This window comes from Gopherus flavomarginatus, chromosome 4 (genome assembly GCF_025201925.1).
Source record: "Gopherus flavomarginatus isolate rGopFla2 chromosome 4, rGopFla2.mat.asm, whole genome shotgun sequence".
Taxonomy (NCBI): domain Eukaryota; kingdom Metazoa; phylum Chordata; order Testudines; family Testudinidae; genus Gopherus; species Gopherus flavomarginatus.
The window spans coordinates 118,931,105-118,946,675 of NC_066620.1; the positions used below are offsets into that span (position 1 = coordinate 118,931,105).

Genomic DNA, 15,571 nt, shown 5'->3' on the forward strand with positions numbered 1-15,571 from the left:
TAACAAATACATGTTTCTTTCTTTTTAAAGTGGAGTAATTTGTCTGCTGTCCTCATTTCTCATACAACTCATCCATCCTTTTCTGTCCTCCTTCCCTTGCATTCCATTTAGCCCTCAGTTTTCTTTCTTCCCACCTCCACCAACCTCCCAAATGGTCTGCCTGCAAGTTTTATTTTCACTTAAAAGTTTGAATTGAGTGTCTTAAAAAACATCCCAATTCAATGCAATGAAGTTAAGTCACTCCAGCCACTTTTCTAGTGTTGCTGAGTGCCTGGCTGGAAAAGGGAGGCAGACATTTCCCTTTAAAATGCCTCCTCAAAGATTACTCGCAGGTGATATTTCAAAGGGAAACTACTGCCTCCCCTTCTTGCCCAGTGGGATCCTCGGCAGTGCTACAGAAGTGGCAGAGCAGCTTTTAGCTTCACTAGGCTGATTTAGAAGCTGTATGTTATCACTCTCCCCAATCTAGTAGTGTACGTCTATTCTTCCGTGAAAGTAAACATGAAACTTGAAGGGATCCTAAAACGTTGTGGGCCAGAGAGAGAGATTATGGAGGCTGCTGGGGGTGGGGGTCTGAAGACGGGTGATTAAAAAGGTGAAAAGAGGAGGCTAAAGAGAGATTTACAGGCTTTTTGTTCCTTTTCTGCAGAAGCCTGTAAACAACAAAAAAAAGTACAAATGGAGGAAGAATACATACGTAGTCACCTTTTCCCATCATTTCCACCCTTTGTCCTGTGTGAACCTATCTAACTTAATGGATATGGGGATATTTGTGGGGTATTTTATTACTGCTTGTGGAGTTCCAGATACGCAACAGTGGGTGCCTGGCTGCAAAATCATCAAAAAGACTCTAGCAGCCTGTGAAAATGTGACTTTGTGCAATGTTTTTGCAGGTACAGAATCTAATGAAAATTCACAATGCTTTAGCTAATTTGATTCTTGGTGCTTCTTTTTTCCCTTAACATTAATCAGCTCCTACTTTACCGGACTATGAAGGAGTTGACGCATCTCTCAATGAAACTGCTACTACCATAACTGTATTGTTGAGACCAGCTCAAGCCAAAGGTGCTCCTATCAGGTATTTATTTAAAAAACAAACAAACAGTTTCTGTAGTAGATTGCATGTTGCTTAGCAGCTAATAAAGCAATTCATTTCTAAGTGATATTCATTTGACATTTATGTCAGGAGGTTTGTTTTTCTTGGTTAGACAAAGACTACAAATAGACCTATAGTTAATAAGAGTAAATTCTTCAGAGGGTTTTAGATACTCATTACCTTAATCATCAGCCTATCTCTTCTGTTTCAATTAGCCCACCCCCCTAGTTGAGAACCATTTCATTTCACTTCCTCTCTTGGTATCTGTGAAATGCGAGGTTTGAAAGTATTTGTCAAAAAGAAAATTTGAAGATAGCACTACCTCTCCAGTATTTTAAATCAGCTATAGTATAATGCATTTCATAGCTAAGATTGGAAAATTGGAAGCTTGGAGGAAATAGGAGAATAATAGTGGTGAATGCAAACTATTTGACTTTTTTTTTTTAATTCTCCTTCCAGAAGTGCTTATTAGAAATCAACTTATAGCTATATTAAATTTTATTTGGGGTGTCCCTTAATCATATTAAAATATTTCATGTTATATTAACTTTGAGAGACCTTTTCCTATGTCCTCCCAGTTGAAAGATAATTTAATTCTGTTTGCAAAGATTAATCTACATCCTGTTTTAATTTCTCATTGTTGGTGGGAAATCCATGTTTGGTTTCTATTTGACAAAGACTTTTTTTTACCAATATTTTTGCTTGAATAGGATGGTACTTTTTCTACTTTAAGGTACAGAAAATGAGCTGTTTGTAAACAACATTGTTATTCAGAGTAAAGCAGTCTTAAGAGTAGCTTGGTACTGTAGGATGAGTAGCTTAGAATATATTTGTGTTTAGATATTTACATCTGGAGGATTGGTCACCATTTCAGTCTTTCAGATGCCTAGTTTTACGGATATACCAAATACAAACTAACCAGATTTCACTACTTATCACAGAGGTGGAGAGTTTGTAATTCTAGAGCCTTGCTGTTGGTGTTGTTAATTTGATTATTTGCACTGGAGATAACTACTCAGATTCATTTCCTTTCTAGGAATTATATCCGTAAATAAAACTATAAACCAGGGACAGTCAGTAACTTTTTGTCAAGGTCCAAATTTCTTGCTCAAGGTAATGATAAGTAAATAAAAATATTTGGGATCCATTCAAAAGCATTTGGCAGTCTGGATTTGGCCCACAGTCCACCTGTTGACTGCCCCTCCTATAAACCATTGAAACTCCTGGATAGCAGCACATCATGTTCTTCAAGTGGTGGTCCCTATGTGTAGTTTACTGCGGGTATGCATGTGCTCCATGAGCATGATGCTGGAGAATTCTTGCAGGCAGTGTCCATTGTTATGCACCTGCTCCCCTGCTCTCTTCTTGCTCTGCATTGAGAGTAGAAGGGGGTGGCATGGACCAACCGCTGCATGGCCTGAGTTGGAACCTCCAGTGTCCAGAGCTTGGTTTTTTATGAGAGTCTCCAGTTTTGAGAGTTCATTCTTAATCTGTCCTTGTTTGCTGTATAAGATGTTGATCAGGTGGTTCTTCAGTTTCTTTGAGTGTGTGGGGCACAATCTATCAGCATAGTCTGTGTGGTATGTAGATTGCAATGGATTTTTTACCTTTAGTCCTTCTGGTCTGATGTCCATCTGTTTGCTTTTGGAAAGGAAGATGATGTCTGTCTGTATCTGCATGAGTTTTTTCATGAAGTTGCTGGATTTCTACTCCATACAGTTAAATTCCTAGCACTCCTAGCTATCTTCAAGACACCACTGACTTCCAGGAAACTGCAGTCCATTGGTGGTCTTCCTGAAAACACCGTCCTAGCCACTATGGATGTAGAAGCTCTCTACACCAACATTCCACACAAAGATGGACTACAAGACATCAGAAACAGTATCCCCGATTATGTCATGGTAAAACTGGTGGTAGAACTTTGACTTTGTCCTCACCCATAACTATTTCACATATTGGGGACAACATATACCTTCAAATCAGCAGCACTGCTATGGGTATCCGCATGGCCCCACAGTATGCCAACATTTTTATGGCTGACTTAGAAAAACGCTTTCTCAGCTCTCGTCCCCTAACGCCTCTGCTCTACTTGCACTACAATGATGACAGCTTCATCATCTGGACCCATGGAAAAGAAGCCCTTAGGAATTCCACCATGATCTCAACAATTTCCACCCCACCTTCAACCTCAGCCTGGACCAGTCCACACAAGAGATCCACTTCTTGGACACTACAGTGCTAATAAGTCATGGCCACACAAACACCATCCTATACCAGAAACCTACTGACTGCTATACTTACCTACACACCTCCAGCTTCCATCCAGGACACACCACATGATCCATTGTCTATAGCCAAGCTCTACAATAGAATCGCATTTGCTCCAACCCCTCAGACAGAGACAAACACCTACAAGATCTCTATCAAGCGTTCTTACAACTACAGTACCCACCTGCTGAAGTGAAGAAACAGATTGACAGAGCCAGAAGAGTACTCAGAAATCACCTACTATAGGACAGACCCAACGGAGAAAGTAACAGAATGCCGCTAGCCGTCACATTCATCCCCCAACTAAAACCTCTCCAGCGCATCATCAAGGATCTACAACCTATCCTGAAAGACAATCCATCACTCTCACAGATCATGGGACACAGGCCAGTCCTTGCTTACAGACAGTGCCCCAACCTGAAGCAAATACTCACTAGCAACCACAGACCACACAACAAAAACACTAACCCAAGAGCCTATTCTTGCAACAAACCCTGTTGTCAACTCTGTCCGCATATCTATTCAGGGGACACCATCATAGGACCTAATCACATCAGCCACACTATGAGGCTCGTTCACCTGCACATCTACCACTGTGATATATGCCATCATGTGCCAGCAATGCCCCTCTGCTATGTACATTGGCCAAACCAGACAGTCTCTACGTAAAAGAATAAATGGACACAAATCAGACGTCAAGAATTATAACATTCAAAAATCAGTCGGAGAACACTTCAGTCTTCCTGGTCACTCAATTATAGACCCAAAAGTCACAATATTACAACAAAAAAACTTCAAAAGCAGACTCCAATGAGAGACTGCTGAATTGGAATTAATTTGCAAAATGGACACCATTAAATTAGGCTTGAATAAAGACTGGGAGTGGATGGGTCATTACACAAAGTAAAACTATTTCCCCATGTTTCCGCCCCCACCCCCCGATCCTCACCCCTTCTTGTCAACTGCTGCAAGTGGACCATTTTGATTACCACTACAAAAAGTTTTTCTCTGATCTGCTGGTAATAGCTCACCTTAACTGATCACGCTTGTTAGAGTGTGTATGGTAACACCCATTGTTTCGTGTTCTGTGTGTGTGTGTGTGTGTGTGTGTGTGTGTGTGTGTGTGTGTGTGTGTATGTATCTTCCTACTGTATTTTCCACTGCACGCATCCGATGAAGTGAGCTGTAGCCCACGAAAGCTTATGCTCAAATAAATTTGTTAGTCTCTAAGGTGCCGCAAGTACTCCTGTTCTTTTTGCAGATACAGACTAACACGGCTGCTACTCTGAAACCTGATGTAGTGTAGTATTTTATACACCCTGGTCAGGAAAGCCTTTGCTGTGATGAACTACAGAATAACAAACAGTCCCTTGCATATAACTTGCATATGTTGATCTATAATATATATGAAAACATTAAGCTTAAACAACATATGCAGCTGAACATTTGATTAAAAATGAGATAAGGGGCAGAACGTTGAATCCTTTATAAAGATTATTATTGACATTAAAAAACAAAAATACCATTTGGTTTGCCCAGTAATCAATACAAATCTGTTCTCATGCTGTCCGTCTCAGATCCAGCATAGTGTTAGCAGGTGGTGCACAATGAGCCATAGACTCTAATAATTGCTTCAAGCCAAATCCAGATAGTGAAGAGATGCATCTGAGCTGTACAGTAAACATTTTGAGCAAAGTTTAGTCTGAGGTGATCAGATTTTACGGTGATGGGCATGTATAAGAACCAGGATAGTTATACATAATATAAAAAGGTCTTAAATCTTTCCCACTTAATTAGCCCACTTGATAAACTGCGTTAACCATAAAGAACCAACATCTTCCTAAACGGGTTAGTGTAGTCAGTTATACATTACGACAGAAAATAGTAATATTTGTAACACAAAATAGAACAACTAAAGATATGTCAGCCTCTTTAGACAAACCCTGAAAGGGAACGAATTTGTTTCCAGTATAGAAAGATACATAGTAATTTATCAAAGTCCTCTAAGGACTTTTCTTCCACTGTGAAGGTACTGTCAGCTTCCCTTGTGTCCCCAGAGTCATAGTGTTTGCCAAACAAAGAAATTCGGACATATGGTCTCCACACTAAACCTTCAGTCGGGCTGAAGCAGTACAAAATCCAGACCCATCAATTTTACCCTTGCTCTTACAATCATGAGTGTTGTCTCTTCATTGAAATTAAGTATGACTATAAGACAAGGAGAATATTTTCAAATCTTGAAAACCAGGCCTGCAAGTGACGTGATTTTTATTCCTTATTCCAGATGAGGAGTATCCCTCCAGAAATGCTCATGGCATTATATGGCTATCCATCCCTGAAATATGCATATTGCAACAGTTATATATCACCAACATCTTAATACAGGAGATAAATGTAATACACTGAAAAAAGGGAGGAGGTGTTGCCTTATATATTAAAAATGTATATACTTGGACTGAAGTTGAGATAGAAATAAGAGACAGACTTGCTGAAAGTTTCTGCGTAAGGATAAAAGAGGTAATAAACAAAGGTGATGTCATGGTAGGGGTCTCCTACAGACCACCAAACCAGGAAGAAGAGGTGGATGAGGCTTTTTTTAAACAACTAACAAAATCATCCAAAGCACAGGACTTGGTGGTAATTGGGGACTTCAATGACCCAAACATCTCATGGGAAAATAATGATCTAAAACTCAAAAAGGAGTCCTACAAAAAGTGGAAACTCCATCACATTACAAAGGATGAATATAAACAAATAGCACAAGTATGTAGGGACAAAATTAGAAAAGCCAAGGCACAAAACGAGATCAAACTAGCTAGGGACATAAAAGGAAACAAGAAAACATTCTACAAAATACATTAGACATAAGAGGGAGACCAAAGACAGAGTAGGCCCATTATTTGGTGAGGGCGGGAAAGACAATAACAGAAAATGTGGAAATGGTAGAGGTGTTTTATTACTACTTTGTTTTGGTTTTCACCAAGAAGGTTGGTGGTGATTGGACGTCTACCATAGAGAATGCCAGTGAAAATGAGGTAGGTTCAAAGTCTAAAATAGAGAACGAACAAGTCAAAAATTGCTTAGACAAGTTAGATGTTTTCAAATCATCGGGGCCTGATGAAATGCATCCAAGAATACTCAAGGAGCTGACTGAGGAGATATCTAAGCCATTAGCAATTATCTTTGAAAAGTCATGGAAGACAGAAGACATTCCAGAAGACCTGGAAAAGGGCAAGTATAGTGCCCATCTATATAAAGGGAAATAAGGACAACCGGGGAATTACAGACCAGTCAGCTTAACTTCTGTACCTGGAAAAATAATGGAGCAAATAAGCAATCAATTTGCAGACACCTAGAAAATAATAAGGTGATAAATAACAGTCAACATAGATGTGTCAAGAACAAATCATGTCAAACTAACCTGATAGCTTTCTTTGACAGGGTAACAAGCCTTGTAGATGGGGAGAAGTGGTGGATGTGGTGTATCTTGACTTTAGTAAGGTTTTTGATAGTGTCTCGCATGACCTTCTCATAAACAAACTAGGGAAATGCAACCTAGATGTAACTACTATAAGGTAGGTGCATAACTGGTTGGGAAATTGTTCCGAGAGAGTAGTTATCAGTGGCTCACAGTCGTGCCGGAAGGTCATAATGAGTGGGGTGCCTCAGGGATCGGTTCTGGGTCCGATTCTGTTCAATATCTTCATCAATGATTTAGATAATGGCATAGATCGTACACTTATAAAGTTTATTGATGATTCCAAGCTGGGAGGGGTTGCAAGTCCTTTGAAGGATAGGATTAAAATTCAAAACGATCTTGACAAACTGGAGAAATGGTCTGAAGTAAATAGGATGAAATTCAATAGGACAAATGCAAAGTTCTCCACTTAGGAAGGAACAGTCAGTTGCACACACACACAAAATGGGAAATGACTGCCTAGGAAGGAGTACTGCAGAAAGAGCTCTGGGGGTCATAGTGGATCACAAGCTAAATATGATTCAACAGTGTAACGCTGTTGCAAAAAAAGCAAACATCCATTCTGGGATACATCAGCAGGAACATTGTAAGCAAGACATGAGAAGTAATTCTTCCACTCTACTCCATGCTGATTAGGCCTCAACTGGAGTATTGTGTCCAGTTCTGGGTGCCATATTCCAGAAAAGATGTGAACAAATTGGAAAAAATCTGGAGAAGACCACCAAAAATGATTAAAGGTCTAGAAAACATGACCTATGAAGGAAGATTGAAAAAATTGCATTTGTTTAGTTTAGAGAAGAGAAGACTGAGGGGAGACCTAACACTTTTCAAGTACATAAAAGGTTGTTACAAAGAGGAGGGATAAAAATTGTTGTTCATATCCTCTGAGGGTAGGACAAGATGCAGTGGGCTTAAATTGCAACAAGAGTGGTTTAAGTTGGACATTAGTGTTAGTCACCCGATAGTATGCGAGGACCCAAGTAGTCAGATGCACACCTGTTATCTACCAGGTTGCAGGGGTGACCAAACGATAAAGGTTCGTTTTTGGATGTTTAGAGGGGGAACAGTTGTGGCACAGTGTCCAGGCACTGAGACGTATGGCTTTACCTTAATGGTTTATTAGTGATACAGAAACAATATTGACTAACAACTCTATTTATACAAGGAAACACACAGTATACTCATACAAAGAAAGACACAATATACAGTTAACCCAAAAAGAAAATCTTGTTAACTTCCAAAAACAATTAATTACAAAGCATACTTACTAATACAAACCAATGCAAAAACATTACGGCCGGCAGACGCGTAAACTCCACTGGAACACGAGAGCTGAGAGAGGCTTCGAGGTGATCAGGCTCGGTTACGGGTGCACTCAGGGTGCAAGTGACTCAGGTGCGTTCTCCTCTCTGCCTGCCAAACTGTGGGCAGGACAGATATACCCAAAGTGACGCCCCCGCCCCCCAAGATCTAGTGAAGAAATCGCTGACAGCTATATGGGGCTTCTTGTCTACCAAATAAGGTAAAATTAACTATAGATAGGGTTTCACCGAGTTTCCCCGAAGAGCGGGGGGTATTTTTTTGCAAGCTGTTTGCAAAATATCTGTAAAGTATCTGTAAAGTTGCAACAGAGCGGTCAAACTTCAGCCTCAGCCTTTTACTGGAATGGTCAACCCTCAGCCTTTACTGGCAAAGACAAAAACAGGAAACAGCTCGGTGTACGTGCTGGCTTTGCTTCTAAGCATGGAGGCCAGGGCAGACATGCAGAAGCAGGCCTAGTGTTACAACAGTTAGGAAAAACTTCCCAACTCTCAGAGTAGTTAAGCACTGGAATAAATTGCCTAGGGAGGTTGTGGAATCTCCATCATTAGGGATTTTTAAGAGCAGGTTGGACAAACACCTGTCAGGGATGGTCTAGATAATACTTAGTCTTGCCTTGAGTGCAGGGGACTGGCCTAGGTGACCTCTCGATGTGTCTTCAAGCTCTATGATTTTATGTTGAATTGCTTCAATACAGACAAGGTCAGCTCTGCTGCACTGGGCAGCACAATATGGGGAGGAGGTGAGCAGCACTCAGTGGTGAAAGAACAGGTTAAGGACTATTTAGAAAGGTTGGATATGCTCAAGTCCATGGGACCGGATGCAATGCATCCGAGGATGCTGAGGAAGTTGGCTGGTGAGATTGCAGAGCCATTGGCTGTTATCTTTGTAAACTCATGGCAATCGGGGGAGGTCCCAGACGATTGGAAGAAGGCAAATATAAGAGCCCATCTTTTAAAAAGGGAAGAAGGAGAGTCTGGGGAGCTGCAGACCAGTCAGCCTCACCTCAGTCCCCAGAAAAATATGGAGCAGGTCCTCAAGGAATCCATTTCGAAGCACTTGGAGGAGTGGAAGGTGATCAAGAACAGTCAACATGGATTCACCAAAGGCAAGTCATGCCTCACCAACCTGATTGCCTTCTGTGATGAGATAGCTGGATCTGTGGATATGGGAAAAGTGGTGGACCGGATATATTTTGACTTTAGCAAAGCTTTTGATACAGTCCCCCACAGTATTCTTGCTGACAAGTTAAAAAAAGTATGGATTGGATGAATGGACTGTAAGGTGGATAGAAAGCTGGGTAGATCGTTGGGCTCAACAGGTAGCGATCAACGGCTCAGTGTGTAGTTGGCAGTCGGTATCAAGCGGCGTGCCCCAGGCATTGGTCCTGGGGCCGGTTTTGTTCAACATCTTCATTAATGATCTGGATGATGGGATGAATTGCACCCTCAGCAAGTTAGTGGATGATACTAAGCTGTGGGGAGAAGTAGATACGTTGGAGGGTAGGGAAAGGGTCCAGAGTGACCTAGTCAAATTGGAGGATTGAGCCAAAAGATATCTGATGAGGTTCAACAAGGACAAGTGCAGAGTCCTGAATTTAGGATGGAAGACTCCCAAGCACTGTTGCAGGCTGAGGATTGACTGACTATGAGTCATATCACCTGGATATGACTCAGCAGTGTGCCCTTGTTGCCAAGAAGGCTAACGGCTTATTGGGCTGCATTAGTAAGAGCATTGCCAGCAGATCTAGGGAAGTGATTATTTCCCTCTATTTGGCGCAGGTGAGGCCACATCTGGAGTATTGCGTCCAGTTTTGGGTCCCCCACTACAGAAAGGATGTGGACAAATTGGAGAGAGTCCAGCAGAGGGCAGCGAAAATTATTAGGGGGCTGGGGCACATAACTTATGAGGAGAGGCTGAGGGAAGTGGGCTTATTTAGTCTGCAGAAAAGAAGAGTGAGGGAAAGCTGTCTTGTGAAAGGAGACTCAAAGAGCTTAACTTGTTTAGCCTAACCAAAAGAAGGCTAAAGGGAGATATGATTGCTCTCTATAAATATATCAGAGGGATAAATACCAGGGAGGGAGAAGAATTATTTAAGCTCGGTACCAATGTGGACACAGGAAAAAATGGATATAAACTGCCCATCAGGAAGTTTAAACTTGAAATTATATGAAGGTTTCTAACCATCAGAGGAGTGAAGTTCTGGAACAGCCTTCCAAGCGGAGCAGTGGGGGCAAAAGACATACCTGGCTTGAAGACTAAGCTTGATAAGTTTATGGAGGGGATAGTATAATGGGATAGCCTAATTTTGGCAATTAATTGATCTTTGGCTATTAGCGGTAAAAATGCCCAGTGACCTGTGATGCGATGCTAGATGGGGTAGGATCTGAGTTACTACAGATAATTTTCTTGATGTCTGGCTGGTAAGTCTTGCCCACATGCTCAGAGTTTAGCTGATCATCATATTTGGGGTCAGGAAGAAGTTTTCCTCCAGGGGAGATTGGCAAAGGCCCTGTGGGTTTTTTGCCTTCCTCTGCAGCGTGGGGCACGGGTCACTTGCTGGAGGATTCTCTGCACATTGAAGTCTTTAAACCATGATTTGAGGACTTGAGTAGCTCAGACATAGGTTAGGGGGTTATTACAGGAGTGGGTGGGTGAGATTCTGTGGCCTGCCTTGTGCAGGAGGTGAGACTAGGTGATCGTAATGGTCCCTTCTGACCTTAAAGTCTATGACTCTTTGAGTGAGGGAGGAATTGATAGCAGCCTTCAACTATCTGAAGGGGGGTTCCAAAGAGGATGGATCTAAGCTGTTCTCACTGGTGGCAGATGACAGAACAAGGAGCAATGGTCTCAAGTTACAGTGGGGGCGGTGTAGGTTGGATATTAGGAAAACTATTTCACTAGAAGAGTGGTGAAGCACTGCAATGGGTTACCTAGGGAGGTGGTGGAATCTCTATACTTAGTGGTTTTTAAGGCCTGGCTTGACAAAGCCCTGCCTGGGATGATTTAATTGGGGTTGGTCCTGCTTTGAGCAGAGGGTTGGACTAGATGACCTCCTGAGGTCTCTTCCAACCCTAATCTTCTATGATTTCAGTGAACTTTACTACCAGTTTTAGTGAAACTTCACTCTGCTTACATTGACATTGATGTTCTATTTCCATCATAAGCATATTTCACTGTCATAATGAGCATTACTAGGTAGATATTAAAAGATGATTAACACTTCCCCTGCTGCACCCTACTTACGTGCTCTGACTGTGCAGGGTAACAGCTAAACTCTAGGTTCCCAGCCTCAAAGAGGACAGTGCTGGCTAGCTTATTGAGGAGTCTACTGTCCATTTTTCTTACAAACCAGGCATCCATGAAGGGTCAAGAGATAATTATATTTAATCACCTCTTTAATGTCCTCATTACTTCCAACCAATAGAGGACCATTGTTTATGGTATACCTCCACTGATTGTGTAGTTATTTGCCTCTAAAAACACAGACAAAACTTCACTAAGGGCTGGTCTACACTACGGGGGAAAATCGATCTCAGATATGCAACTTCAGTTACGTGAATAACGTAGCTGAAGTCGAAGTATCTAAGATCGAATTACTCACTGTCTTCACGGCGCGGGATCGATGTCCGCGGCTCCCCATGTCGACTCTGCAACTCCGTTCGGGTTGGTGGAGTTCCGGAATCGATATACGCGCGTTCGGGGATCGATATATCTCATCTAGATGAGACGTGATATATCGATCCCCGAGCAATAGATTGCTACCCGCCGATATGGCGGGTAGTGAAGATGTAGCCTTCGATTAGGGTTTACTTTACTTCTGTCTCTGTCATAGTCCTCGGGAAACAGATGTTCCTTAATCCAACTTAAATCTACAGGTAGCTGTCAATCACTACTTAAAATGCTGCATGCTGTGGTAGTCACAGCTGTAATCAGGACTGTAACCATGTCTTGTTGGTCAATTGTTATCTCATAATCTCTAGTTTTCTTTATGGCCTCCAGAAATTTTAAACCAACTGTAGAGAAGAAATGCAAAAGGGGAGGAGACTGCATGATTCAGAATTTGTTACAAGACGTGTATTTTTTCATCACCAAACTAGTGGCTCAGATCCCAGTCAGTAGCAGTTAAAAATGATTACCTTTCAGTGGTCCATATTAAGTGATTTGTAGTCTCCTTCTACAGGGCATCCTAAACACAGCCAGTAAAACTGTGATATTACATCACACCTTCAAATTTTATTCCACATGTATTACAAATAATCTATTTGAGAGATGTTAGATATTTTTCAGGGGTGTTTTTGTAATTGGTAATGTGTTTTGTATCCCTGTGGCTGCTTTCATTACACCATAAGTCCAACAATATGGGCCACAGAGGGAAATAATAAGGCAACAATTACATCTTAGGTTAGTAATGAGCCAGACTTCCAGTGGAACCTAGTAAGGGCCTAGGTTGTAATTTGACCTGTTTAGCACATATTAAAGGAATCATGTGCCTTGTCTACACTAGACTTTTTAAATGGGTTAGGTAGCACATGTTAAATCTGCGTCGAGATATGGTCCAAGTGTGGACAGTATTTATCCACACCTAGCTGAGAGTTGGGTTTTTTTTGTTTTTTTGGGGAGGGGGGAGCATTGAGGTGCACTGGCAGAGTGGCAGGCATTGAGCCCCTTAACTTGCTCCTTCCTTACTTGTATGTACTGTGGCATTTTGGTTAATTAGGTCAGTTAGAGATAAGAAAAAGGGTCTCTATATGCCAAAGCTCAGAGCTACATTGTCCCCTTCTCTCAGGTCTCTCTCTCCACTTATCTGCCCAGCTCTCATTGCCGACAATCTCAGAGCTTTTGGGCACCAACAATCTACTCAGCACCATCTCTTTCTTTAGAATAGCTCAAATCCTGTTTAACCAGCACAGAGAGAGGGAGAATATTGTCCCTCATTACTTCCAAACTTCATTTCTTCTTCCTATTTATTTCTTTATCTCATTTTCTTCTCCCTTTGTGTGTTGGCTGCCAGCAAGATGAAGAGAATATGACTTGCATCCTACAGAAATCCTACAGATTTCTTGAACTCCAGACACTGGCCCATGTAAGTGCCCTCTTAGGGTATGGGGCCTCACCTATATATTAATAAATATGCCAAAAAAAACCTTAGTGGTGAAGCAATTAGGGCTGCTGCTCAAACAACATGCTCTACTCAAAAGCAAGAAAATGAAAAGTTAAGTCTCCTAACCATACATACCCTGTACTCTTCCACCCACTGGCCCACACTGTGCTATTATTACAACCTCTTTACACCCCAGACCAGACAGTGCAACCTTATGGATCTTCTCCACACACCCCTTTACCAAACTACTCTCCCTTAACAATAATATTTGTGGATGTTTGGTGTAGTGATATGTGTTCTGGGATGGGATAGTTTGGTAAAAGGGTGTGATGGCATCTTAATGGTCCTGACCTGACTATTTAAATCTCCATATGCCTTTGAGCTTTCAGTTTTGCATTCGGGCAACATTTCCAAAGACTATGCACAAGCCTTTTAAAATTATTGATGAGAGGGATAAAAAATCCGGAGTTGGAGAACTGAAATAACCAATGTAATTTTTTTTCTTTGTCTATTAATTATGGCACATAAAACTCATTTAAGAGAAATAATGCTGATTTTTTCTTCTTAACTACAAAAAATAATTACATAACCCCAAGCATCCCAACAGACTCTTATGTACACGTTTCTGATCTTACTTCTACAGTTTGTAGTTTTTAAGCTACAGTGGCCTGCAAAATCAGTTTTATAATATTCACTTTTGGGAGTGGGGAGGAGGGGATTTTTAATTTATTAGAATTTGCAACTGAATTTCTGAAAATTCAAGTCTGACTCAGATGACATGCTGCACATTTTGCGGTATATTTTGATCCAAAATATCAAAAGTATTGCCATGAATTAAATTGACACAGTTAAAGTTGAATTCAGTAATATGTATCTCTTCTACCTCACTCCCTCAGTCATATTTTTTACTAATAAAAAGAAAATATTCCTCTGAAAGTGAATAAACTCTTGACACCCTCACTCTAGAAGGACTGATATGAAACTATGTTAAAAACTCCACTTCAGAGCTGAATGACACAACAGTATATTCCAGGAGATAGTTTTCTTGCAGTCACATGTGTGCACATTGAGATGTCCTTCCACTCTCCCTGCTGGCTTTATTTATGTAAACTGGCAGGATATTGCAATTGACAAGTTTCCTGCTCTCCTGGCACTTCAGAGGGCAGAATACTTGTCAATTCCAATCCCTTGGCAGCTCACAAGAAAAGAGTTGCAGAGAATGTGAAGCAAAAGAGTGACACTTCCAAAACTCTGGTCAGTTTCACTCCTCCTGTTTGGAAGACTTTTAAGCAGAAATAAAACTGACAATCTTGTCAAGTTAATTCAACTGTTTCTGCACTTGCCTACAATTGGATGAGCATCTTTCAAGCTCTAGGGTACAAGAAATCCCGCCCCTCCCCCACCTTTCCCATAGCTTTTTTTCCCCCAACAGAACTCACCTCTGTTCTTCCTTTTGAAAAAAACATTCTGCTTCTGCAGAACATTAAATGCTGGTAATGAGTTGGTAACATACGGTGGTTATGTAGTTCCCCAACGCGGAAAGAAGAATTATAATTACCTGTTCTCTTTAGAGAAGGTGATTTTGAAAAGTGACCAAACTTTGGACCGTTTCAAGAAAGGTATTGGCAGGTTTGAATTAGAGTCTTAATAGGCTGAATGCCATCTGCTTCAGCAATTTGTAACATTTTATCATTGACAACTGCAGAAAAATGAGGCAGTCTGTTTTGGTGGAGTGGACAGATTTCTGTCCATCTGTGCTTTGTGTTACAGCATGTCACTTGTATTTTAGATCTGCATACCTCTGAGCCAAGATAGATGCCATAGCAAGGTCAAGAGGTGGAGAAGCCTGTCAGCACATTCTGTTGCTGATGATATGACAACTGCAAATTGGTGCTTCAGGCACAGCCTGGAGGCAGTCATTATGTTGGGCCTTGAAGCTGAGCTTTCTATCTTATCATTTCAAAGGAAAATGCTAACTTCAAATGCTTCAGAATATCAGACAGAGCTTAATCTATTACAATGTCTATGGTTAATGTCAGAGTCATTCATGGGTTACTTAATAACCAAAAATATCACTGGTGAGAGAGATTTTTGTTTTGTTTTTTTCCTTTGTGTCTTTAGAAAATATATTGAAAGAAGCAGTATTGAAAGAATAAGAAAAAATAAAATAATTGTATGTGTAAAATCAGCGAATACCGTTTTTCTGCTCTAGGCTGGGGCTGAAAGCAGTTTTTTTTTTAAATGCATAACAATAGTGTAGCATTTGATGGCTGAGTTGCATAGCTTCAGCATAACTTTTGCAAGC

At 41.0% G+C, this 15,571-nt stretch overlaps 2 protein-coding genes across 14 annotated transcripts in view; one reads left to right on the forward strand and one right to left on the reverse strand.

Annotated features, from left to right (window-relative positions):
- Window positions 1-15,571, forward strand: part of PTPRK (protein tyrosine phosphatase receptor type K) — a 616,176-nt gene that overhangs the window by 511,450 nt on the left and 89,155 nt on the right. For all 12 annotated transcript variants that reach the window (XM_050949447.1, XM_050949436.1, XM_050949438.1 and 9 more), the window contains one exon: window positions 973-1,078. In XM_050949447.1, coding sequence (XP_050805404.1) covers window positions 973-1,078 — 106 coding nt within the window. The remainder of the gene's footprint in view (window positions 1-972; window positions 1,079-15,571) is intronic.
- Window positions 1-15,571, reverse strand: part of LOC127049284 (uncharacterized) — a 225,808-nt gene that overhangs the window by 41,695 nt on the left and 168,542 nt on the right. The window lies entirely within an intron of this gene.